The sequence below is a fragment of the Callospermophilus lateralis genome, chromosome 16 (genome assembly GCF_048772815.1).
Source record: "Callospermophilus lateralis isolate mCalLat2 chromosome 16, mCalLat2.hap1, whole genome shotgun sequence".
Lineage (NCBI taxonomy): Eukaryota > Metazoa > Chordata > Mammalia > Rodentia > Sciuridae > Callospermophilus > Callospermophilus lateralis.
The window spans coordinates 72325267-72352453 of record NC_135320.1 but is presented as its reverse complement, the minus strand read 5'-3'; the positions used below and the strand labels follow the sequence as shown (position 1 = coordinate 72352453).

Below are 27187 nucleotides of genomic sequence, written 5' to 3'. Positions count from 1 at the left end.
GTTCTGCATAATGAGAAACTGGATGTAGATAAAGTTTTAATCATTTGATGACAATTTCATAATTACTGCAGGAAGCAGGAATAACAACACTCAGTTTCATATCTTTCAAATCTCACTGTTCACCTCAAGCCCTCTTATCTTAATCAGGACTTGGGAACAAGGATTCATAGAATTATTTCATGAAAAGATAGACTGTGCATTTGTATAAATGCAACTACTGTATTGCAATTAAGCAACATACACACTGCTGCTGTGTACCATCAGCAAAGTAAATAAAATGCTGATCTGTGCTTACAGTTTGGAGATGATTCCCCTGGAGGGACAGCCATAGCTTGCTTGTCTTGTAGAGATGGAAACTTAAAGTTCAATTAATAGTGAAAGTATTAAAAATTACATTATGACTTAAGCCAAGCAATTCAATATGAGGGCATAAGTAAATTAATTCAGAGTAATTTATTCTCATGTTCTGTTTTTCTAAATGTAGTCCTTGTATGACTTGCATCAGAATAACCTATTGTTCCATTCTTGTCTGGCCCCTAAGCACCCCTTTCTCTTCCCCGACCCCGAAGACTATGGAATCAGAATCTCAGGGAACAGGGCATAAACAACATTTCAAACAAACCCCAGGGTGGCTGTTATGCCTAATAAAGATTGAGAACCATGGGGTGATTTTTAGGGGCTGAGACTGATGAAAGATGTATTTAGAATTAGGTTTCCTTCTGCCAGGGGGCAGTGTTCTCTGAAACGTGGCTAGGTGAATAAACCAAGCTGGAAGTTTAGTTTTTCAGTCTCTCGCATACTCTTTCTTGTTTCCTGAGCCAGCCATGTGTCAATTTCTACCAAAATCTTAAGACACCACAGCAGGTGAATTTTCTTAATTGGGGTTTCTTATAAAAGAAGGTTTTGAACTATATTCTAGTCATTTTGGTGGAATTTCTTAACTTACTTTGCATTCCCGGCTTTTTGTTTTTTTTCTCAGCTTTGCATAATGAGGGGGTAATGGGATTGTGCAGTTGATTCGGTGCCCAACAGAGGGACTTTGGCCATCTTCCTGGAAGTTGATTTATAATGATAATCTTTTTAGTAAAGTTCTGTTTATCAATACCTAGGTGGTGATGATGATGGTGATGATGTATGTGTGTAAAAAATTTCCTGACGCTCCACAACCTGGTAGAAAATAAAGTGAATTTAGCAGAATAGTTAGCAGCAAGAGGGACTAAGCTCACTTCTTTTGGAAATGGTACCAAGTGGTGTGCAGGAGTCAACTATGCCTAAACTTGGCTTTTATATGTACCAGCTTTTCTCTCCCATACTGCTAGTCATCCTGTCTAAAATACAATGAAATAATGGCTGATGTTCTGCTTCTGAACTCCGTTTTTTTCCCCCAAGGACAATAGTCATTGTCCCCACGTTGGGTTTCTGCAATCAAATGTCAGACAGAGGCTCAAGTTGTTGGACTCTGGCGAAGCCTGGAGAGGCTGGAGAGTAGAGGGGGCTTGGTTTTTAGAACATGGGGAGCACTGCAGCATCTTGAAATTTAACATAAATAGTAGAAAAATATTACATGGGGTTAACATCTTTTATAAGCCTCGCTAAATACCCAACTCTAAATCAGTTCAGTATGGCAGACAGACTAAAGCAAGAGACTTACATAGAAAAATTCATAAGCCTGTCATCTCTTTTAAGAGGGCAAACTAAAAGAATTCTAGAAAGGCAACTTAAAGTTTGGCAGTGTATTCTCAATTAGCTGTTACTAAACTCTAGAATTTATAATGAAACCCAGGCCTACTATACAATCCACTATAAACAAGTTCTTGCTTTTATGCTATCATGTTTTATTTGCACAGAGGCTCTGCTCCGTTAGTAATTGGTTGAGCTGTGAGTCCCTGTTTGTTTACGTATGCGCATATGCACTGTGCTAGAAAAGACAGTCCCAGGGCCTGGCCGGAAAAGCCACAAACAAACCTCCCCTCATTTGAATCTTAAAGGCACACAATATTTAAACAACTTTCAGATTTAGAGGCCTCAATTTTTCCTCTAAACATGCTGTGATTTCCAAAGTGCTCAGTAAAGGAATTTTTACACTCACAAGAGCCTCAGAGGACACTAGATGGTCCTAGATGGGAGCTAGATGATAACCGAAGTGAAAAATAACTAGAAAAACAATTCTTGAAATCTAAATTCTTGCTGCCATTGAGATTTCCATCCTCAATTCACTTGCTAATAAAGCTTACCCTCCCTTCCTCTCCACCTCTTCTTTCTGCTCCTTACCTCCCAAAAGCCTCAAAGCCAGCTGACTTTTGGCAGGAATGGCCAGACCCTGGAGTTATTTTGTCTTTCCTCACAGGGCAGGAGGACTGCACGCTGCTTAGCTGGCATTCTCAGTATTTTGATAAAAGTTACTTCTCTAAAATATAACAATGGCATGGGGAAAAGAATGCTGTCTCTTGTGCGAGTTGCAATTTCGGGAGATTTCATCGTGAGAAATATCAGAGGCATCAGAAGTAGCAGAGAATGTCGTAATAGGGACAGGGTCTTTCAAACTGCCAGCAAATAAATAAATGGCAAAGACAGGGAGAGTTATTATGCTTACAAATGGTAAAACTTTCCTTCTAAAAAAAAAAAAAAGGAAAGAAAAGAAAAATAAAGCCGGGGTTGACGACACTGAATAACTACATTGTGAACCTTAAAAGCTTGAAGCTGGTAGAAAGCTCTGTGCGGCTCTGTTTCATTTTTATCGGATGAAATACATTTGGTTTCTTTTTGACAAACCATGTTTTTGTGAGGGAAGGAAAACGAACGTGCGCTGTTATTGGCCACAGCTACATAAGAAATCTTCACGTTGCCAGAGGATACCACATGAAAGGGTTTGTGTTAGGGGAGGGACCGATAAGGGGGTGGGGACAAGGAGGATGATGCTTTAAGCCTCTTGTGCTCAGAGCTGCAATTTGAACAAACTGTGATGAAATCAAGCTCTGGACAAATCAGATGAGCCTGTCAACTTCCCAGGTGGGATTGCTTGTAGTTAATAGACTGAACGCGGAGCCCCGGAGCAGGGCATTCCATGTAGGCAGAGAACACGCTGCAGAAAGCTTTCCAAGAATCCTGACATGGCAAGAAGAGGCTCCTTCCAGTCTTACCAGGTAGGAGAAGGATGGAACCGCAGAGGAAAAGGCTTGCTCCTCAGAACCAGTTCCTTTTGAATCTGAGTGTTTCTGTTTGTTGTTCAGATTGAGACAGCACCTTAGGATGCATTTTGGAAGTTGTAGGATTGGGGATGTTGCAGGGACTGGAATTGCTTCATGTAATTTGATTTAGTCCTGTCTAGCTGTCTTTGACAACTCAGTCTCTATTCCCTTAGGTAATATCCTTGTTCACTTTTGCTGTTGGCGTCAATATCTGCTGTGGATTCACGGCAAGTCGAATTAAGAGGGCAGAAGGATGGGATGAAGGCCCTCTGACAGGTAAGAGTAACAACTGTTTGCATTTCAGTTCTTTTAAAAAATATTATTCACTAGTTATCAACATAAAGTCCTTAAGAAATCCAAGTAATCTTGCAGGATAACCAATTTAGTCCTAGGTTCCTCTGGGATGAAACCAGCTATATATATAAGTTCAGGTGGAAAAAAATGTGGTTTTATTTAGAGCACATTGATGGTGGCTTCATAACAACTGTACCTTTAAGTCTGTGTACTTTGAAATTTATAAATGTTGAGATAAAATTAAAACATTTTTTCATAGCCAAGGCAAAAGCAGATGTGGTGAGAGAACAGGTGTTGGGTTAGGACTGGAGATATACAAATGCAATTTGTTGTCATGTGATGTAAAATAGAGTGTTTGCTACCAGATAATTCTGATCCAGGAAAAAGAGGAATGAAAGTAAAAAAGGCAGTGATCTGTCTCTATGAAACTCTAGAGATTTAAAATTTTAAGATCAAGATTTACTCCAAACAGGAAAAACATAAGACAGAGGAGGTACTTGAAAGAGCTTATGGGATGGATTTTTCTCATTGTGTTTTTTCTTTTGCATCAGGAAAGGTGAGTTTTAAAAGTGTACCCTGACTTAGCTAATCGAACCAAAGTGAAAGAGTTTCCTTTTACAATATGCTGAACCATCAGCGGAGTGGGAATTCTCATGAAGGAGCTCCTTGTGCAGCCGGAGGGGGCTTAACTGACCAGGTCTTAAGCAATGAGTTGGTTAATTTCCTGGAAATTGGAGCCGCTGATAGTTTTAGAAATAAAAATTACATTTGAAGTAATGGGTACTCTAGGGGGCAATATTTTCTTGACTTTTTCTGAGATCCCAGAGTGTTTGTCTGTCTTTCTGTAAATTTTGTGTTTCTCTGTGTTTCTTGATCTGACCACAGTGAAAGATTCTCACCTGTCTCTGTTTAGCCAGCGTGAACTTTTATTGTTAACCAAGTTGTGATACATGCCTTGATGGAATACTAAATCTTCCTTACATCAAGTAAGTTGCTTTTGAGTCATGCCAGAAGGTTGAAAGAATAATATTAGCAGTGGGTTAGTGAATTGAAGTGGGGTGTGGTTTGGGCCAAGACTGAGAAAATAGATCATAAAAATTGCAGCCCCAGGAAGCCAAATGGACAGAAGGAGCTGTCTTCTGTTGGGGAGGGAGGTGAAGGGTCTCTGGGCTAGAAGAGAATGCTGTTTTTTATTGGTAGCAAATGCTCTCTTCAAAGGCCTCTTCGAGTGCCACTAACAGCCAGGGGGATCCAACCCCTAGTAAGGTCACGTGGACCAGCTTGCAACTTGACAGCAAACAGCTGGTTCTTTCCAGTGCATTCAAAATGGGACTTTCTTGCTGTTGTTTCCTCTTCATATATTACTTTTGGTTAAAACTGAAACTGAGAAATTAAATGCTGGTTCCTTAATACATGTATAAAATCAAGATATCCATTATTTTTGAAGTTGACTCTTTTGGGAGATAGTCTTAAAAGTCTTAGACTGATACTCTCTGTTCATATAGTAGGTAGTGAGGTCTTGGGCAAGTCATGTGTGAAGTCTCTTCCCTAGCTGCCCACTGAAAAGCTGACCTGGGTGATCTCTAATTTCCTTCTGGATTAAAAAAAAAAATAAATAAATCCTGATTTCCATCTTGCTTTCTTGTCCCTTAGGCTTGAGTGTTCTCCACTAGAAAATGTGGAAAACGTAGGTCGGCTTTAGTAATCTTCAAAAATACTTTGTATATGTTAAATTATTTCCAAATGTCATAAGAAACAACTAAAAGAAGTAACAAATCAATGTTACTTTTGGAAAAGTAGTATGGTCTACATTATAATCTATAAATTATATAATTTTAAATACATTACAAAACATTTGATTATTAAATAATTTAAATTACTGATTGTTTCAGGCTTTATGATAGCATCTAAAATAATTTATTAGTTAAACTTCCACCTATGAGTGAGAAGCTTTGTCTTAGGGTACAATACAATTTAAGTCTGAGTTGAAGTGTTTTGTTATGTCTGCACACTTTTTATTTTTAATTTTTCTTCTGATGTAGCTTACCTACTGTTTAGGTGCTGTGGTTGATTCCTTCAGAGAAAAGACCAAAGATGTACTTTGGAAACTGGGTGAAAGCATAGTGCAGAGTTTTTATGTCTTTTTAAATGCCACATGTGCCTAGGAGGGACATTTTTCAAATGATATATGTGATTGATCATTCTGTTAGTAAAGCCTTCACATTAGAAAACACTGGGTAAATTTTATATGTGGATTAAGATGAGATACCAGGAGGGTAAGCACTCCTGCTTTCCCATTTTCAAAAAATCCTTTTGGATTCCAAAGAAATCCTACAAAGCTTAGTGCTTCAAGGTTTTTTTTTTTTTTTAAACAAACACAAAGGGCATTCATATATGGCCAGCTCTGGACTGATTAAAGCAAGATCCACTGTTCAAAAGCATGCAGCCTCTTGTTTTTTATGCAGCAACAGTGGAGAATGTTCTACACACATGTAGACCCTTACTGTTGTACTATGGACTGAGGCATTGGTTTCAAGGTTGTGGCAGAGTAAACAAACTTATAATTAATTAACTAGCATACTTGTTAGCTGGATTTATTGTGAGGAACTAGTGATCTCTTGGAAGTAAGGGTGGAATAAGATTTATTTTACCAGACACATAAAGACTTATTAGAAGGTATAAAATGAGCAGAGCAAATTATAATTCTTTTGGGTAAACATAAAGGGCACTCAGGTAAGCAAGATGGCAGGCATCAATTTTCAAAGAAAATGTGAGTAACAACTGCAATCCAGTTTGACATCTTTGTCCTGAACATCTAATGCAGATCCCTTGATCTGGTTTTAAAAAGACTACAAGAGAATTTATGTGTGCACAGGTGTTCATGTTCTCATGTACACCTGTATGTGTGTGGGATGATGATGGTATGGGGGAGTCTACTTTATTGAAGCTTATGACATACATATTCTTTCAGTTCCCAGGTGGAAATGGAATATCCACCTGTATATTTGAAATATATGCAACTTAATACTTGAAAGACAAAGGGAAACTTGTGAGCTCATGAATACCTGGCTAATAGAAACCTGAAAGCTCAGTCCAATTTATTATCCTTTTCATTGGTTTAACAAGAAACTTTCAAAATATACAACTGAAATTTATGGATAAATATGAAATGTAAAGTATCATAAATAATTTTATGAGGAAAATTTTATATATATATATATATTTTGTGAATCACAGAGACAACAGAAATGGTATTAGGGGTGAGAAGGTTCATTTTCATTTGAAAATTTTAGAAGTCTTATTAAAATAGGATAATACATTGAATTTATCTTCACTTGTAAGGCCAGTTTCTACATGTATTCCTAGGGCTAATAAAACCGTGATTTAAGGTGACAATGTTTCATTGTTTGCTAGCAGATTTGCAAATCATTCAGATTCATGCTACTCCTTACCTTTAAGGCTCTCTGAATAGGTTAGACATTTAATTAAGTTTTTAATTTTTGATTTAAATCACAAAGAAATCTTTTTTCTTTTAGTATGTGAGGTCTTCCATAGGAGGACATTTTATTGATAAATTCTTTGAAAGTACAGGTGTTTGAAAACACCTATTTATATTATCCCAGGTGGACCTATTTATATTAAAAAAAAGAAAAAGAAAAAAAAAAAAAAACCTTATGAAATCTGGCCTAGCAGCTCTGAAGATGAGGAAACAGTGATGCCCTTTCTATTCATAGAAAGTGATGTTAGGAAGCAGAGAGGTGGAGAGTGGGCCTGTATATAGAGCTGCTTGCTAAAGGGTGAAGTCAGAACCATCAGAAAAATAAAAGCAACTTCAAAACAAGAAAGTATTACCTAAAAAGATGAATCAGATACTCCAGAAGAGGCATAAGACAGTATTAAATTCTAGAGCTGAATGGAATCTTGAGTGGCATCCATGCTGCCCTTGGGGTTTCCCTGGGTTTACTTCAAACAGGGCAGCCCAGGGGAACCCTTTCTGTTTTAATGCTTTTGAGAAAAGGCACAACCACAACTTCAAATCCAATTCAGGGCTTTCTTCTCACTTTCAGGAAACACCTGGGCTGAGAACCAGAATGAATGGGAGGGACAGATAGGGAGCAATGTCCCAAACTCTGAAAACAGGAGCAGCCTGTTAGAAGAAGTTTGAAAGAAAAAAACCTTCCAACTTTGGGCTGGGCTTCATGTTTTCAATTTAAAGACTCTCTCCCTTATTGATCATTACCCAAATTTGAAAATTTTCCTGTGTGGGAGAATTTCGAGGGAAATATGATGGGGTGCCCCGGATGGATTTATATTTTGATCTCGACTCTTATCATCAATTACACTTTTTCCCAAGAGGCTATACATTTTCAGTATTTTTTTCTGTATATCTATGGAATAAATGACACCAGAATTCTCCAACCCTCTCTGTGTATGTGGACAGGGAGATGGGATATTCTAAAAAAAAGGTTTTTGAATGAAATGATAAATTATGATTTATATTGGTATTTCTTTAAGTCATGAAATTATACTTCTGTGAAAAATAAGGCGTATGGCACTGTTGGTATGCATATCATGTATATATTTAATTTTAAAATCCAATGTCCTTTTGAAAAAATAACAAAATATATTTGTAAGGTTCTGTAACATTTGTTATTCATGATTCTAGGACTGACTTTATCATTGTAGTAAAATAACGTCATTTAAATATATGATTTTAAATTAGTGTGATAGGGTCTTCAATTAGATCTTTGAATTACATAAAAATATTAGATCCTAAGATCTAATTTGAAGGCCCTATCACACTTACTACGTATTTCTAACTTAATACTTCTGAGAACTTTTTGTTTGCTTGCTCTTTAGAGTTTGTCTTCTTTTTTAGTTTCAAGCTTTTGTGGGGATCTCAGGAAAATCATGGGAGGCCACAAGTTCATGGTTCCTTGTGTTTTTTTTTTTTGCCATCCTCTCATTGAGCTAAAGAACTAAGGTGCTCAGGTCCATGTTCTCTTGATTTAGGTCAAGTAAAGGGGGGCTTGGAATTTAAAACTCAGATGTATAATCAACTAAACTTTCCACATTTGGTGTTGAATCAGGCACAATAAAAAGAAAAGTCCCCCAAACCTGTTCTCTGGTGTAGGAAGAAAGACATGGAACCTGGGCCAGGAATTCAACACACAAACAAACAAACAAACACATAAATAAACACATAAATAAATTAAAAAAAAGCAAGCTAGAATGAAGAGGATGAGATACAGAATTCCTAGAAAATGAACAGGACCCAAAACTTGTCATGAAAGCAGGTAGCCAAGATGCATCAGGACCTGGAAAGGCAAAGTGAACATTCTCCTACTCTCTGCCGTTCTCTTTTACTGAAAAAGCAATGGCAGCTCAAATTTCTTAGGGTTAGAAGAGGCTTTGTATGGCCCAAACTATCTTTGCATTTTTCTGCCCCTGTGATTCCTGTCAGCCCAGAGCGAATTTGGGCATAGATATCCCCTAATCCACACAGGCTCAGGCATTCACTCCTGTTAGAAGCTGTGGATAACACAATCTTGGGTAGAGTATTTTTTATGAGATGTATCTTTGCTTAATGAATGTAAATGCAGCTCTAACAAAGCTGTCTTCAGTCTAAAGCTTGGTCAGGAGGGCTGTGATAAGGGTCAACCCTTGAGTGAGAGTCAATTATATTGAAAAACAAAACAAGGCACAAAGTGAAAGAATGATTAATAGTAAAAATCATTTTGGTACTATGCATGAAAAAAGAGCACAAAATGATGAAGCATTTGCAACAGATTTTGTTTGTTTGTTTGTACTAGGGATTGAACCTAGGGGTGCTTAGCCATGGAGCCACATTCCAAGTCCTTTTTAAGATATTATATTTAGAGACAGCTTTTGCTGAGTTGCTTAGGGCCTTGCTGAGGCTGGCTTTGAACTTATGATACTCCTGTCTCAGCCTCCTGAGCTGCTGGGATTACAGGTGTGCACCACTACTCCTGGCCTATACGGATATTTTGAAAGTAAAAAAGATATAGGGAATAAATTAAGATAAGGAGAATATGACGGGCATAAGTGCAGGAAAATTTCAAATGCTGTCTGGGACCCCTAAAGGAGACAAGTCAGGTCAAAAAAAAAACACCTATGAATGACATGCCTGTAGGTCTCCTCTCTCAGCAGAGCTGAGCAGGCTTCTGTATGCAGCTAATTGGAGTTGAGAACTGCTCACCATTTATTAGCTGCTAATGCAGTGATTCTATCTAACCACTAGCCTTAAAAAAGGAATATTCAACTCTAAGTTTTTCCTTATCTTTATTTTTACTATAGTACCATCTTTTTTTTTTTTTTTTTCCCTTTTCAATTCCTTCTCCTTGCCATGGTTTCCTGTGGTTCGGCATACACTGTTCTTAGGTTGGCCAAAGTCAATAGAAAAAATGTGGTTTTTAGACCAGAGGTAAGGCACTGCAGTGGAAACTGACATTATTTCCTAAACTGAACTGATGTGGTTTGTATGTATTTCAACATCACAGAATCAACCATGCGAAAGCATTTCACATTTCATGGTCTAGTGAATCTGTTTGCTTTAGTTCAACTGATCTGATGCCATAAAGGTTAGCACTGGGTGATGCTGATTATAAAGAAGACAAAAGGACTCAGGGATGAGCAGGATGTTCAAATACATGGTGTGGATGAACTGGGAAATGTCACTTAACATCTTTTCTCCTGTTCTTCACTTTTTCTTGATTTTTAAAAGTGATACACGTGGATTATTAAAAAAAATGAAATTCATAAACATGGAAATAAAATTACAAATAGCATGTTATAAATAATACTTGTTAATGTATTTACATGTACTATATATTGTATGACATGTTTTATACACACACATGCATATATACATATGTGATATATAGAAGAAAGTAATCAAGTGATTAAAAAAAAAAATCCAGAGAACTACCCACAAATTTGTAAAACGCCAGTAATTTCAAATTACAGAAATTAATTTTCTCAGTCATTTTCCAGAAATATAATTCCTGTAAACAGTTTCTTATAGGGAAGAAAAAGGTTAATTCACACCTGCACATTTTCTTAATCCCTTTACTCTCAGTCTCTCCCTTCCTCTCTGTCTCTGTCTCCCCTCTCCAGCTCTGACTGTTATTTCCATCCTTATCTCTTGTCCTTAATGCTCTCTTTATCTCTCTTTTTTGGCACAAAATCTAATACATAATCTTTAATACTGTAACACTATTATGTACTTTGTTCTTTTTTTTTTTTTTTGGGTAATGGGGATTGCACTCAGGGGCACTAGAACTCTGAGCCACATTCCCAGCCCTAGATTGTATTTTCTTTCTTTCTTTCTTTTTTTTAAGAGACAGGGTCTCACTGAGTTGCATAGCACCTTGCTTTTGCTGAGGCTGGCTTTGAATTCAAGATCCTTCTTCCTCAGCCTCCTGAGCCACTGGGATTACAGGCTTGTGCCACCTTGCCTGGCTACTTTGTTCTTTTTTATTTGTTCTTTTTAGATATACACAACGATACAATATATTTTGACATACACACATGGAGTATAACTTATTCTAATTAGGATCCCACTCTTGTGGTTGTACATGATGTGGAGTGTCACTGGTTGTGTATTTATAAAGGACCATAGGAAAGTTAGGTGTAATTCATTCTGTCTTTCCTATTCCCATCCCCAATCCCTTCCCTTCATTCCCCTTTTCTATTCCAATGAATTTCTATTCTCCTACCCCCACCCCTTATTGTGTGTTAGCATCCACATATCAGAGAAAACATTTGACCTTTCATTTGCGGGAGGGGGTTGGCTTATTTCACTTACCATGATCATCTCCAGTTCCATCCGTTTACTGGTACTTTGTTCTTTAAAAAAAAAAATTGTTTATATGTTTTGTGGATTTTTCATTAGCCTATACAGATCTGACTCACTCTTCTAAGGGCAAGCAACATTCTACTTATAAATATACTTTCTTTCTTGATGGATAAAGTACCTTTGGTTGACTTCAGGGACCCTTCCTCCTGCACATTAAAAAAAAAAAAAAAAAAAGCAGTGAATAATGGTCATTTTTTCGTGTGTGTGCATGTATTTTGGAGAACTTTTGCAGTTATATATGAGAGGTAATGAAATTTCTGGAAGAGTCATGCACGTTTTAAAATGTTGATAGATGTTTCTAAATTGTATTCTATTTTACAAAAATTGCATTCTTAGAAACAGTTATCAGTTTATATTTATATTCACCATAAATTACTTATCTTATTAACTGGGGTGAGGGTCCAGCTTACTTTTCTCCAGTCACACTTACTGATTAATCCTTTTCTCTTTTTCTGATTTTAAATGTCATTTTATTATACAATATATTCTCATATATTTAGCATTTATATATGGTTCCTATTCCTGGGACCATATATAACACTGATGTACTTATTTTCTAGTACCACGCTATTTTAATTATTTAACTTCAGAATATACTTTTCTGTCTAGTTACCAAATTACTTTTCCTCTTCAGTGTTTTCCTATTTTCATATATTTCTTTTTACATACATCTTTTTTATCTTCTCAAGTTTCAAGAACTGTAGATATATTTATTGTGATTGCATTGAACCTTTAGGGATATATAGGAAAAATTAATATTTTCATAATATTTTTACATCTAAGGTGGTATGAATTTTGATGGAATTAGACCTTTTGAAATGTCTTTTTGTAAAGTTTTAAAGTATTCTTTATGTAGGTTCTATACATGTTATTAAATTTGTTCCTAGACATTTTATCTTTTAGGTACTACAGTGAATAAAATTACCGCTTAATTTTTAAACTTACATTTCCTGTAAATTATGAATTTGTGAAATTTTCATCTCATGGAATTCTTTCTTTTCCCCAAATTTAGATGACTTGAGGTTTCTAGGACTATAATTTTATCACATGAGAATAATGATAAGAGGGTTTGTTCTTGACAAGATGAGATTGTGGAGTTTGTGTTTATGTCACACTGGCTATGACATAGATTTTTGGTTAGAAGAGATGGTAAAAGTCTTCTTCTATTCCATCACATATATTCAGACTGTCTTCAGAACATTTGAGCTTAATTTTTCTTATAAAAAGGAATGCATTATTAAATAGGTAAACACATTCTTATTTCTACTGGGGAAGTAACCTGACACATTTGTAATAATAAATAATAATGAAACCAATAGCTAACAGATTTTACTTTTTCTATGGGTTTGATACCTTGATAAATGTTTTCCTTTGGTTGTTTAACTCTCATTTGCATGGCTTCCCAGGGCCATTCTTCCAGTGTCATGACCCCCTTCCTAAATCATTGCCTTTACCTCTTGATCCTTGCAGTGCTATCCGACTCCCCTTGGACCAACACCTCTGGATCTTGCAAGGGAAGATGTTTTGAACTTCAAGAGGTTGGACCTCCTGATTGTCGGTGTGACAACTTGTGTAAGAGTTACAGCAGTTGCTGTCATGATTTTGATGAGCTCTGTTTGAAGACAGGTATGTGACTTTGGTGTCCTCTCTCTTTCCAGTAGATGGCCTAGAGGCCCCGTGATGTTGGATGCCCTGGAGTTGCCCCCTGCTTTGGCCTATCTGAACTATGGATTTCAGTTTTGTTTCTTGAATGACTGTTGGTCGTGTGATGAACACATCCTATGTGAATGACTTGTTCCCACACTGGGCCTTCACAGTAGCCATCGTATGTTAGTTTTAAAAGTGTTTGTGTATAGGTTTTGGTTCATAGTCACCATTTCTGCCTTTTCTTGCAAATTCCTGTGTTCATTGCCATTGTACATGGGCCCAAAATGTGCACATTCTTAAAAGGCAAATTCCTGTGTTCATTGCCATTGTACATGGGCCCAAAATGTGCACATTCTTAAAGTTTTAGGTTCAAAAATTTTTTTGCTGTTGTTTACCTGCCCTATTTCTAGCATTTATTTTCTTTCATCTTATGTAATGACTGCTGGTCTGCCCTGATGTCTTTTCCTATTTTCTGCACAAATGGAAATTGATTATGGAATTCTATTTGGGGTCTTGTGCTCTGGGTAGCTTCAAACCTTCCTCTAAGATTTCCTGGTTTTCTTTGTATTTCTCACGTGGTGGAACAGTCATTAGAATATACAGGCTCTCAGATGAGTGCACATTAGTTGAGAAAAAACACCTTTGGGGACTTTTTCTATCATACTTGTTCTGTTTTCAAAAATAAACATTTCAGATAGACTTTTAAGATACTTTATGAGGTCACCATCATGCCTCCAGGCAAAGCCTAAGAAAGACAGTGGCCAACCCTGTTCTTATCACCCCTAGAAGGGGATTCCACAGCTCCCGTGACCAGTTATTACTTATTTTCAGACTTTTATGCATGGAGGATTCTTTAAAAAGTCTAAAAAATCTCTGTTATTAATTATATTTTCAGTGGTATTGTTAGAAATAGAGACACTGTTCCCTTTTACTTAAGTCATAGCCCCTTGGTTTATATGAAAATCAATATCAACTCCCTTACTCATTCTGATTTTTGCCCCTCAGCCCCTGCGAAATAAGAAGAGTTTCATTTTAGACTCTTTCTTTTCATAATACATTTCCAAGAACATAGCCACCTCTTTTTGTTGTTGTTGCTTCCTTTGAAACTTTTCCTATGTTCCTTAGTTGTGACTCTGCAAACTTAAATGCTGAGACCATTGTAAATAGAGTGTATGGATGGAACAGATGTTCCAGAGAGTTCTTTGGCTTCAAAAATTGTTTCAAGTCAGCAGTCTTTGTTTGCTTGGCACTAAGGATTTTATTATTGTTTTATGTTTGTCGTACCTTCAGTATTTTGTCCCTGACATGCTATGTCAATTTTCTAAAGTCTTGATCTTAGAGTTTCTGGAAAAGTTTAAAGGATCCCCTGAACTCTAGCTCTTTCTAAATGTAGCTCATGCCTTTCTCTCAGGCTTAATAAAGATGAACTATAATAGCCTTTTGTAAAATGGTTTATTCTCCTATGTTCAAACACAATGTTGATGGTGGCAGGATCAAATATCAAATAACAATAAAAAGTCAAGGGAGAGAGGCGATGTGGCTCAAGCAGTAGTGCACTCGCCTGGCATGCGTGGGGCGTTGGGTTCGATCCTCAGCACCACATGAAAATAAAATAAAGATGTGTGTCCACCAAAAACTAAAAAATAAATATTAAAAAATTCTCTCTCTCTCTCTCTCTTAAAAAAAAAAAAAGTCAAGGGAGAAAATCTCTGAGATTCTTCATTGCTGATACAAGCACACTCTAGCAATAAGCATGATGGTTCACTGCAAACGCTGATTACTCTCTGTCTCTGCGTGTGTTTGGTATGAATGCATATGTGTATATGCACTTATATATACATATGTAAACGTGTGTTGGAGTATCCATGTCCATAAACCTTTCTCCACATCATTCTTTTGAATGTCTACATTCTGCAAAGTGTTGAGACCTAAGTCATTAATGAATCAACATTTATATTCCTTCAACTTTTGCGACTGAGAATAATGTATCAGTGAATACCACTCATGTACATAAATACTTTTTTCTATTTCCTTAAGATGAATTCCTAGCAGTGAATTTCTGGGTCAAAGCGTATGTGCATTTACAGAATTTAAACATACAGTATAAAATTGGACTCTGAAATTTCATATTGCTATCAAAGGTTCCCAGACCTTTCGCACTGGATGCTTTTATTTTAAAAAATATATTTTTTCCGGTGCTGGGGATCACACTCAGGCCTCACACATGCTAGGCAAAGTCTTCCACTGTGTTACATGCCCAGCCTTATTATTTGCATTGAAATCAAGCTGATCAAAGTTAAATAAAGCTACTTCTGAAAATAAATGAGCAGAGCTATGGAGACCATCTCTACAATGATAGATAACCTCTATCACCAATCTTTTAAACCATGTATTTTATTGGGTCCCTTAGGACAATAGGGGAATGGGAGAGATATTTTGCTTGCCTTTCCAGGTACCATTTTTCCAAAGGAGGTCAATTGTACTTTGAGTTTGTCCCCAGCCTTGAAACATTAGAAATTCATCCGATCTGTAAATCCTCCAAATACCTCTAGGCCTGAGGCTGACTCAGATTTCACAAGCAGATTAAATGATGTGGGATCTGAGCTTTTTTTGTTGGAAACCCATAAGCAATTGTGGCCTCTTTCATTTGGTTTGTATGCAGCAGTGAAAGTGTTTTATTGTGATGATTTCAGCTCGAGGCTGGGAGTGTACTAAGGACAGATGTGGAGAAGTACGGAATGAGGAAAATGCCTGTCACTGCTCCGAGGACTGCTTGCTCAGGGGAGACTGCTGTACTAATTACCAAGTAGTTTGCAAAGGTACATGTCTTGGGATCAGCTCGAGATCTAGAAGAATGAAAATTGGTGATCCTCCAGGGTATTTTTTTTTTCCAATATGAGCCCTTTTCTGTTCTCTGTTTTTGATGGGGATAACTTAGAAAACACCTTGGACAGGGGTGTGTAAGTGGGGGTGGGGTGGAGTTGTCCTTTTTAATTTCTCATGCATTTTTTAGTTTTTCTATCCTGTATTTCCTTAATCTGAAATAACAAGGAAATAAAGCCCAATTCCATAATTAGAACCACAATAATGAAGAGACTTTTCACTTTTCTGTCTTAGTTTTGGGTCAGGTTTCCTAGAGGCAGAATCTGAGATAGGAATTCGGTACCTGAAGTTAAGGGCAGGCTTTGTAGAAAAACCATGTGAAAGAGCAAGGGCAGCAGGTTGGGAGGCAGGGGTGGGTGCTGACTCAGGTAAAGATCACCGTGGCCTGCTCCATTGATGGTTCTGAAAATTAAATCCCAGAGTTGCAGACTTGAGACAGGAGGGTGTGGCTTTTATATGGAGGGGACATAGCCTAGGGGTGGGGGCACTAGCTGATAAAGACTGATAATGCTACACACCTGAGCCTTATGTGAATGTGTGTTTTCTTCCTATGGTTGGTGGTGGAATATTATGCTTTTATTATAATAATTAACAAGATCAATGACTACAGAAAATATAAAAGATGTAGTTTCTGTCTTTAAGAAGTTTAAGGCACTGTGCCAAGCCCTTATAGATGTTAATGGAAAGACCCAAGATTCTTTATCTATACCTTTTAAGTCACTCTTTAGTTGCTAAACAAAACCCTTTCCCCTGTATCCTATACGGAACATTTATAAAGAGTTTCTGTTAAAAGTTTTTAGGGAAAGAGCAATTCAGTTCTAAAATGTGTTAGGTGTATAGTTGTGAGAAACTTGTATTATATTAGTGAATGTAGCAAATTTCTCATACCCAAGCAATTACTCTATTATGAATTTCTACTAACCTAAGAATTATGCTTTTACTTTTAAAGATTAGATGAACTAAGAACTTATAGCCCTTTCCTCAAAAGGGAAATTTAAAAATTTTCCTATGCAGTAAGTGCATCAGCCACAAAGGCTTTTAGAAAAAAAATGAAGATAACAAAGTCGGAGGTATCATTGCTCATTGAATTATTAAATATTAAAGCAGCTTTTTCTGGTTTAATATTCTATTTTTAGTACTTTTATGAAGCCCATATGGATGTCCTGACTTACTACATGTTTAGTAAATCTTCCCCATTTTAAGGAGCATAGTACTTACCCAGTAGTTAAGTAGTTAGATTCTTATTGACTAACAGAGATTTCCAATGCTCTTTAAATAGGAGAAGTTTTTCCATATTAGTGGTTGCAAAATTTAAGGCATGCAATTTTTGTTTGTCTTAGAACAATTTAAGGCAAATTCTTTTTTTTTTTTAAATTTCATTTTCTCCAAAGAAAGCTTTTACAATCTCCACCCCTCCCTTTGGTGTGTGAGTATGTTACTATAGCAAACTACTTGAGGCTGGAAACTTTATATGGAGAAGAGGTTTATTTAGCTCACAGTTTTGGAGGTTGAAAGTTCAAGATTGGGCAGTCTCTGGTGGGGTCTTTCTAGCTATGTCACATCATGGAGAATAGATCATATTATAGTGGTAGGTACATGTGTAATAGAGGGATTTAAGAGAGCTGCCAGGCTTCTTATGATAACCATTCTTTTGGGAACTAACCCAGTCCTAAGAGACCTGCAGTAATCTCTTCTGAGGATGGTGCTCCCATGACCTAATTACTTTCCACTAGATTCCACATTTGAAAGGTTATGCCACTTCAACACTGCCCCTCTAAAGATCAAACCACACAAACCGCTGGGGACCAACAGCGGTTTTTTGTTTTTCAATATGAACACTTTTCTGTTCTCTATTTTGATGGGGATAACTCAGGAAAGACTTAGGTCTATGCTGTCAGATCCTGGTGCAAGATAGGAGTGAAGTTGGTTTGCATTTCTAAAAATCAAGGCCATATACAGATCCATTGGCAAATAATCTCCATATTGTCATCTCCCATTTATCACCCCTGTATATTCTAAACCTTTTTCCCCATCTTAAGGGAAATATGTCATGCTTTTTATGGCTTTGAGATCTTCAGTGGTAGAGAAAAGAATGTTCCATCTAATGACCAAACAGTTTATTTCTGGAGGGATACAAACATGAAATTTTGTTCACTGACGCCACTGGTTTTTTTAATCTACAAACCATTTAGACTCTGAAGGCTCAAATAAACACCACTTGAGGTTATTAAATCTTAGCTTTCCCACCATGTATGGGTGTACTTTAAAAGCCAAACCAGACACTACACTTTATTTCAGAATTTCATTTTAGATGGTATTCCATTAGCAAGTGTCCAACAGGACACAGATCCTGGGATTATGTGCTTCAAGGCTCTGGGTGTCACACGTAATTAGACTCCACGATAAACAGACGATGCTTTTCCTTCTAGGAGAATCACATTGGGTAGATGATGACTGTGAAGAAATAAAGGCCCCAGAGTGTCCTGCAGGGTGAGTGTATTTTAATGAATATTATAAAATTGTATGTATTATTAGTGAAACGTCACAGAGAATAAATGGTTACTGGATATAAACAATGTAAAACTGAAATCCCTCCTTACAAACTGGTGCGTACTTAAAAGTAATCTACCCGTCAAAAGCTATCTTAAAGTTTTGACAGATTTCTTGTCACTTGCGTGGAGTCCGACTATCTCCTATGTTCCCCTCAGCTGAAAGTTTGACAAAGTCACCTGACTATCACTGAAGAAGGAAACATGTCAGGCAGATACACACACACACACACACACACACACACACACACATATATATATATATTATTTTTTTCATATTCTCTCCTTGAGTTCTGGTTTTGCCCTTTCCTGGGGGCAGGGAGGGGGCAGAAAGAGGGAAAATGTACAACCTCTAAAAGGATCACCCTGGAAGTTGTTAGCAGATGATACAGAGATTCGATGAGCCACAGCAGTGAGGTCTTGCTGGGCCACAGCCATCCTGGGTGACCCCCCAGCTCAAGTATGCCCTTCCTCCGGCACCTTCCAGGAAACTGTGGAGGCTTCACACACCTTCTACATGCTTAGCAGAAAATACACTTCCAGCAAAAGCACTAAAATGCATTTGGTTTTTAAAGGTATTTTTGTTTGGGGTGGCATAGCCTGGGTCACAGAATTTAAGTGAGATGTTTTTAATTTTTCCTTCTTCTTAACCTTAGTGAGATGTTTGAACTTCTTTGCGTTTGTAGAGTGCATGGCAACAGTTCCTGGACTGTTTAAAATGTGTTTGCTTATTTTTGAAGAAAAAAGTAGAAGCAACTGATAAGAGCAGTGATAACAGGGAACCCTGTTTATGTAGCATTATTCTAAGTGCTTTATATGTGACTCATTTGAACTATGTCCTCTTTATAACGTGGTTTCAAGTAAACATAAACTTATGCTTGCTAACTAGTTTCAAACTATTAGCAGTAATTCTGCACATATTTTAGTATTCTCAAGTCTGATAAAGAGCCATTTCATAAGATACAGCCCAGGTAGATGAATAGTCTAGTCCTTTACTGAGATACCTTTTACAGGTTTTCATAATTTAAACTATTTTTGAAATTATAACTTAAAGGAATTTTTATAAGCGCTTAGATATAATAGTACAAGTGCTTCTCCTGTTGATTTTACACTTGTTCATTAATGTATTTAATAAATATTTGCTTTGGGCCCACAAAATAAGAAGATGAATAAGATTCAGCTGTGCTTTGGAACTAGCAAGGAAGAGAAATATATTGACAGATCATTGCAATATCATGTACAGTAATGTATATATGAATGATGAAAGAGGTAGGAATGAATAATCTTAAAGGAATTCAGAAGTGTGAACAACTAACATTATCAAAGAGGAAACTTTGAGCTGGGTTTTAAAGAATGAATAGGAGTTTTCCACGTGGCAAATGGGAGACTAGTTATGAGAGGCAAAAATAACTGCATTTTTTCATAATGTACAGTATGTAATTGTATTTTTATGTTATTAATAACCCTGTTTGTAAGGGAGAAGGAGCAGTGGAGGAAGTACATCAAGGGAAATTGGGTGTGAAGTCCCTTTCATTGGTCCTTGTGAGGCTGGTCATTTGATCCTGGACTTTAGTGACCTCAAATGTTATGTGGCTGGAAGCTCAGATTCATCCAGATATCCTCTGTACAGATTCTTCACGGAAGTTATGGGTCCCAGTTACTGAAAATGAGTAGATACAATGCCTGGTGGCAATAATTTTTCTAAGCCTTAACATATTTCTGTTTAAGGTTTGTTCGTCCTCCATTAATCATTTTCTCTGTGGATGGCTTCCGGGCATCCTACATGAAGAAAGGGAGCAAGGTCATGCCTAACATTGAAAAACTAAGTAAGTGATTTCCTGACTGCCTGGTCTCGTCTGTAAGGCAGGATCTCTGCAGTGCCAGTTCTGCTATGGGGTTTGAGGTCTATGCACACATTGTTTTTAAATGTATTTTATTATCTGAAATAAGAAAATGAAAGTAACACCACGTGTCTTGTTTGTAAAGTGAATTTTATATGAAGTGATTCCTGTTGGTTCTGTTATCCTAATATCTGAAATTCTCTTTCTAGGGTCCTGTGGGACACATTCTCCCTACATGAGGCCTGTGTACCCAACAAAAACCTTTCCTAACTTATACACTCTGGCCACCGTAAGTGTTTTCTCGAATGATACGTATTCAAAGGTCTGATTCAATCCTGGAATGACTTCAAGGGGAGATTTTTTTAAACATGTTCCTTAGTGTTCAAAGACAGTCTCTCTGTTTTCCATCTTATCGGCCTCAGTAATTCACAGCAAATGCCTTTTACAACTCGGTAGAGGCCTGAGCTTCATTGCAACTTTAAAACTAAAGTCTTTCTTCAGGCACAGTTCAGTCTGAACACAAGCATTAAATTTCCCTCAAATACCTAAGAGTTGATCATTTATTTTTTGGATTTGAAAATAAAAATCTTGATTTCAGATATTTTAATTTTCAGATACTCCAAATTCTGTCTTTTTTTAATACACAATTTACTTATTATTTGGTTATTACTTTTTTTAATTGTTGACTGGGGGGGAAATAGAACTAAGAAAAATAGAAAAGAATATTTAGAAATTGAAATTCTTTGGAGGCACATGTGTAAATTTCAAATAAAGTAATAAAAATTATATCAGGTTCTAATAGTTAAAAATCTAGATATTAAAATTCTTGTAGTCATGTTGTTTCTCAAATGGCTAATAATTAGCTTGATGCATGTTTGCTCAGGCAGACACACAGTAAAGGCTATGTGTATCTTATATGATTTTGGAAATTAAATATTGTTATAAAAACTTCTGTGTTAAGAAAACTCATAATAGAACTCATATATGTAGATTATTGCATTATTATTTTAACAATAAATTTGCTTTTATACAAAGGGTCTGTATCCAGAATCTCATGGAATTGTTGGCAATTCAATGTATGATCCTGTATTTGATGCCACTTTCCATCTTCGAGGGCGAGAGAAATTTAATCATAGATGGTGGGGAGGTCAACCAGTAAGTTTTGCATTTTGTTTTTTGGTGTGTGCACTTGGAATTATTTCATCCCTAAATTTGTTACCTGAGAAAAAGAGATGTCCTCATACTTGTCAATGTTTGTTTTTTGATATTATGTATAATGTATATACATGTATGTATATATCATATATTTATATATGTACATATGCATATACATCTGGAGTATAATATACATTCATTTCTATATACACATGTGTATGTGCATTTATATGTATATGTGTGAAGTTATGATTCTAAAAGTGTGAATGATGAAAAGTCTTCACTAGGATAATAATGGAAACAGTGCCATGAGTTGAATTTCAGAAGCATTTCGAAAAAGGACTGAATAGTCAGATCTTAATGATTTACCAGATTTGGAGATACAATGGGAAAGAAAAATGAATGGTTATGACTTCCCTGTTATTTTAAGCCCAGTTCCATAGTAAATAGAATCAGGGAAAGTTGATGGAAAAAAAAAGGAATTCACTGAAGCCCATTGTAAATTCATACATTCTTTTATTTAATCTATTTCTTAAATCATGGAAGTGAAAAATTATAAATGGAATCCTATCTTATACTGAGACAACAAATTAGTACGTTGGAAGAATTTCCCTTGTTCAGATTAAGAGGCTGGGCAAAAAATGAAAGGCTGTTGGTGCTTTGACCTAATGTTTTCCCTGTGACAGTGCATATGATGGGCAAGTTGCTTTGCTCAGACACAGGCAAAGCAGTAGCATAAAGCCATGGTTGTGGAATATGCAGAACTGGGCTCTGGTGTACCTGGTCAAAAGGATTGGAATCACCACCTAAGCATGGGCATTGTACACAAACAGAGATGTGTCAAGGACAGGCAGAGAATGACTCCATCTCATGACGACTCCCATTTGGGGTACTGGCTCCTTGGAACACTAGCCAGGGAAGAGTCTGGGAGATTTCGTGCAGTCTATTAAGGCATGAGGGGGGGATGGGGTCTGCACTCATCCTGTGTGTCCACAATGCCCTGAGGACTGAACCTGGAAAGCTTGCTGTGATCCACTGGCAGAATATGGAGCATAAACAGAAATTGTGTTCTTGAGGTAGTCATTTGAAAAAAAATCATCTGTGGTCAAAACATCACGTTGTTAAATAGATATATACTATGTAAGAACAAATGTGGACTTTTTGTGCTTTAAATTAATATTGAAAGACTTCTTCTCTATCTGCAGGAAATAATAGAAGTTCTGATCTTGCTCTTTATTGGGGTTGGACTCCCAGAAGTCTGTGATGACCCATATTGTGATCTAATGATATCTGTTGACAGAATGGATTCCACAGTTTATGACAGAGCAATAGTTTATGAGTAAATTGAATGATGGAAATTAGAGCTCTATTTACCTGTTGCTAGTTGGTCTCTTGTAATAATTTTATCATGGAAGTCAACTTGTCTGAGTGATAACAAAGGGTATAAATAATAATTTTATCTAATTGGATCACCTTACACTTGGTGTTGACACTAGGTTTCCTTGGAGTTAGCGATGACTCAGAAGCAGAAGAGTCCAGTTAACTGGTGCAGACACAGGTCAGGGGAAGCCATTAACCTCTCCCCAGGAGTAGTCTCTCTCTCTCAGCACTAGCTGCTCATTTCCCCCCTAACTCTCAAACTCTCAGTCTAAGACTGACTGAGAGCGACAGTGAAACCAATCTGTGTTTCCATCTACCATCTTGTGCAAGATGGGCAACACAGGAATTCTAAGGAACATCATAGTTATAATTTAACAACACATTGTTGTCTTGAAATTTGATCTATTGTGGAGTGTATAGATAGGAACTATAAGAGATTTCAGCCTAAGTATATAACTACATGAAACTATGAGTCCTATAAGAAAGAATAACTATTCCTCCACAAGCATTTATATAAACCTCTCAGATGCTTGTACCTTTCACAGAATTACCAGTGAAAAAATAATTGGAGTATAGAAAATATTCATCAAAATTTAGAAATAGTAATTAAATTAAATTAAATTTACTATTACTGAATGATGAAACCATGCAAGATAGTTGGCTTCATAATAAAGGGACCAGATTAAATGGTGAATAAGAGTGACATCCTTGTTTAAAACCCAGTAGATGAGATGAGGCATTTATACAGTGTCCCATCTGAGATTTTGAATCTCCTCATTATTTTTCTTCCAAAAATAATTTGTATGATTTAATTTCATCTTAAACAAAACAAAACAAAACAAAACAAAAACCTCTGTTATAGCTACTTTAGCAAAGTCTGGTCTGCTTTTAACTTGCTAATCTTCAGAATGCACAATTAGGAGTTGTCACTTGCTGCATCAACATACATTTCTCACTTAATAGAGCTCATTGATTGTGTTTGTTTCTCTGAAAATTCTCTCTCCTGTAATTTCTGAATAAAGATAACTTGGTGGGATAGTTCCCAGCTCAGTCCAAATCTGGACCTTCAGCCACGTGGAGAATGAAGGGGACTCCATGGGCCTGGCTTAATGTGGAGATGTGAGAAACTGAATGTGGAGGACTCATGATCCGAGTCCTCCAAAGTCTTGATTTTCAGGGTGTTTTAAGAGGAGCAGGTGTATTCTTAATACTTTTTAAGTTGCTTGGCCTAGAAACTGCTTTTCCCCCCGCATTGTTGGGGCAATGAAGATGGGTTGCATATTCTAGAAAAAGACAGCAAAGAGAAGAATGAAAGAACAGGTGCGCATTTCCAGGCCAGAGGGTTGGTTGATGGAAGGAGGCAGTGGTGCTCAGTTCTTCCAGGTTATCTGGGTACAGGAAGATATACATTCTGCTCAGAAAAATGTTACCTTGTTAAAATTTTCTTGTTTCTTTTTCACATTCTACTATAGGCCTATACTTTTTTTCTGTCTGTAATATATATATATATATATATATATATATTTTTTTTTTTTTTTTTTTTTGTGGCTGTTGTTGCCCTGTGTTTGCTAAGCATGCTCTACCACTGAGCTGCAGCCCAGGCAGGTATTTAGTTAGGATGAGCTTTGCTCACTTACTCACCTTAAGGTAATTTTGTTGAGATTGGTTCCTTTGTCTAGCGACCTCTTAATTTACTTAAAACTTTCAGTTGTAGTATCTGTCCCTAGGAGCCTTCCCTGAGTTCCTTCAGCCCTGGCCAAGTGACTTGATCCTCCTTGAGGCTTTTATATATATATTTTTCCTATCATAAATTTGACCACCTCCTTTTGAAATTGGCTAATTCTACATCTGTTTTAGACTGTGGATTCCATGGGGATAGAGCCTGGTTTATTTTCTTTCTGGTTTGAAGAGAAAGAGCCCGGTGTATTGAGGAGCTCTACTGCTGGATTTTGGATTGACCTGTTCTGCGCTTCCTTCTGAGCAGCACACTAGTCCATAGTCTATTCTGTTGCACCCCTGACCCTTACATCCTTAGTTTGTTCTGATTCTCAATAATCTTATCTATTTTGCTGATGCCAGAGCCCTATCCACTCCTTTGATCTCTCAGAATTCTAGTCACTCTAGCTCTGTGATTTTGAATGCAAAGGAAACTTACCTTGCATTGCTAAAAAAACACAATAGAAGTCTATGCTTTTAAAAATTTTTATTTTTTGTTTTTTATCTTTTTCAAAACTTCTCCTCCCATAGCTGCATACTTTACTTAATTAGAAAAAGTGTTGAATTTTATATTTAGCCCACATCCTCAGTTCCAGTGGGGAAACTTTATTTATTCCTGATAACATAGCAAGAAGATATGGTATTATTCCCATTTGTCTCCTTTTCAGAATATAGAATCTAGGGCACAAATACTACAGATAAAAAAATGAGCAATGAAAGAAGTATTGGGATTAAAGGCAGGAAATCTGCACCCAGTGCCTTCTTAGATTATGTTTTTAGCTGTTTTTTTTTTTTTTAAACAACTTCTGAGGGAATTTATATTTGCATTCAAGTTCAGAGAAATTTTGACTTCTATTTCTTTGAATTAATAAGGAAGCTTCTCTTTTTGATAGCCCTGGAGGGTTGTTTTCACTTTTCTTCTTTTGGACCAACGTTTTAATGCCTTTTCCCTTGATAATTTCTAGATTTAACTTCTGAGCCCTGAAATGGAAAATATATATATTTTCCTTGTTAAAATTTTCTTGTTTCTTTTCCACATTCTAGTACAGACCTATACTTTTTTCTGTATACTTTTATACAGCTTGTGTCTGTATACACTCACACTTGGCCTGCAGAGGAACTTAAACAGAGACTTATGATATGACTTAAGAACTTCCTTTAGATTTCATCCTTGCATCAATTGCTAAATCTTGACAGATCATGTTTATCAGGGCTGGGATTCTTTTATTTGAGGTTTTAAAATATACTTTTGGATTTCAAGTACTCTCTCTTATTTGTTGGCTTTTGTCCTCTTCTGACCACTCTTTCGATTTTCTGTTAGAAAATATTGTCAACGTAACATCAACAAGAAGCAGGGAGGATTTTTCTATTTCTTTTTTTCAGAAGAAAGACAATTTTGGTAGGGGGTGGCTACTGGGGGTTGGATGCAGGAGTGCTTTACCACTTAGCTACATCCCCAGCCATTTTTATTTTTGTTTTAAGACAGGATCTTGCTAAGCAGTTTAGGCTGGCCTTGAACTTGCGATCTTCCTGCCTCAGCCTCCTGAGTCATTGGGATTACAGTAATGCATCACCATTCTCAGAAGAAAGACAATTCTTGACCTTATATTGTCTTGATAATTCACATTTTAGAACCCTGATTATAAATGTGTTATCAGTACAATTTTTGCAAAGTACATAAAAGTGTAGAGAATAAGTGATTCTGATTTTTGCCATTAGAATACTTTTTATTAGCATAAATAATTTCTTGTAAAATCCCTAATATTATTCATTAGTGGGCTTGACAATTCTTTCAGGAGTATTCTTAGATGGGAGTACTAGGAGGTAGGTGGTGTTATGAAAGTGTTGCTTGTGAAGACAGATGGCTTCCTTCTCAGTGGTAAGTGGTGAGGGCCCTCTCAATCATTTTAGCACACTTATTCTGCCATCTTCACATGCATGTGCATATTTTGAACACTGCAAAAGACTTCTGGTGGTCCTTTTGTCCTGAGAGCACCTGAGCTAAGTTATTCCTAGGGCTTACTGTTGCCCAGATATTGCCAGTATCTGTATGTATCCTACAATATTATTTTGAAAAGCCTCGGTCATCTTTTTATAAATTTGTATTAAAAATATTTTTTCCTTTAGAAAACACTAGATGGATCTTATATTTCATATATGTCAAAAATTGCCTGATATAATTTCTTTAGAATTAGCAAGGCACTAGATTTTCTAGAAAGTGGTTTGGCTATAAATATACTAAGCTTGTGTCAGTGAAATTAATGTAAGTGTATGAAAGTGGTCCTATAATATAAGAAACTGGACTTTCTGGGAACTTAGCACAATTTTGAGGCAGCTGCAGGATGACCAGCACTTAGAGGTCATCTTCTTGTTTGTGGAGGTGTTGGGGCAAGAATGATTGAAAGTCCAAGACACACTTAGAACCCTGGTTGGGCCAGGCCAGAGCTTGTTCAGAAAGTGGACAGATGATCTGGACCAAATGGAGGAGTTGGCATTCAGACCTTGATCTCTTTGACCCATCTCAAAGAACCAGAGGTCCCTGCCAACGAGGAACCACGGGAATGGGCTGAGGACCCCACCTCTCCCCTGCAGATGAAATCCACTAGCTACTCAGAGCTCTGTGGATCTAGAGGGCTACATATGCTCTCCCATCCC

At 36.8% G+C, this 27187-nt stretch overlaps 1 protein-coding gene across 10 annotated transcripts in view; it reads left to right on the top strand.

The window, feature by feature from the left end:
- Enpp2 (ectonucleotide pyrophosphatase/phosphodiesterase 2) overlaps positions 1 to 27187 on the top strand; it is a 108172-nt gene that overhangs the window by 31750 nt on the left and 49235 nt on the right. For 2 of the 10 annotated variants that reach the window (XM_076836012.2, XM_076836010.2), the window contains exons 1-8: positions 3010 to 3143; positions 3362 to 3464; positions 12832 to 12987; positions 15702 to 15827; positions 18321 to 18381; positions 20169 to 20266; positions 20491 to 20570; positions 21317 to 21436. In XM_076836012.2, the coding sequence (XP_076692127.1) occupies positions 3111 to 3143; positions 3362 to 3464; positions 12832 to 12987; positions 15702 to 15827; positions 18321 to 18381; positions 20169 to 20266; positions 20491 to 20570; positions 21317 to 21436 (777 nt within the window). In that variant the 5' untranslated portion in view covers positions 3010 to 3110. Of the gene's footprint in view, positions 1 to 3006; positions 3144 to 3361; positions 3465 to 12831; positions 12988 to 15701; positions 15828 to 18320; positions 18382 to 20168; positions 20267 to 20490; positions 20571 to 21316; positions 21437 to 27187 lie in introns of those variants that run through there. The other 8 variants (XM_076836018.2, XM_076836017.2, XM_076836020.2 and 5 more) reach the window with 7 other exon arrangements.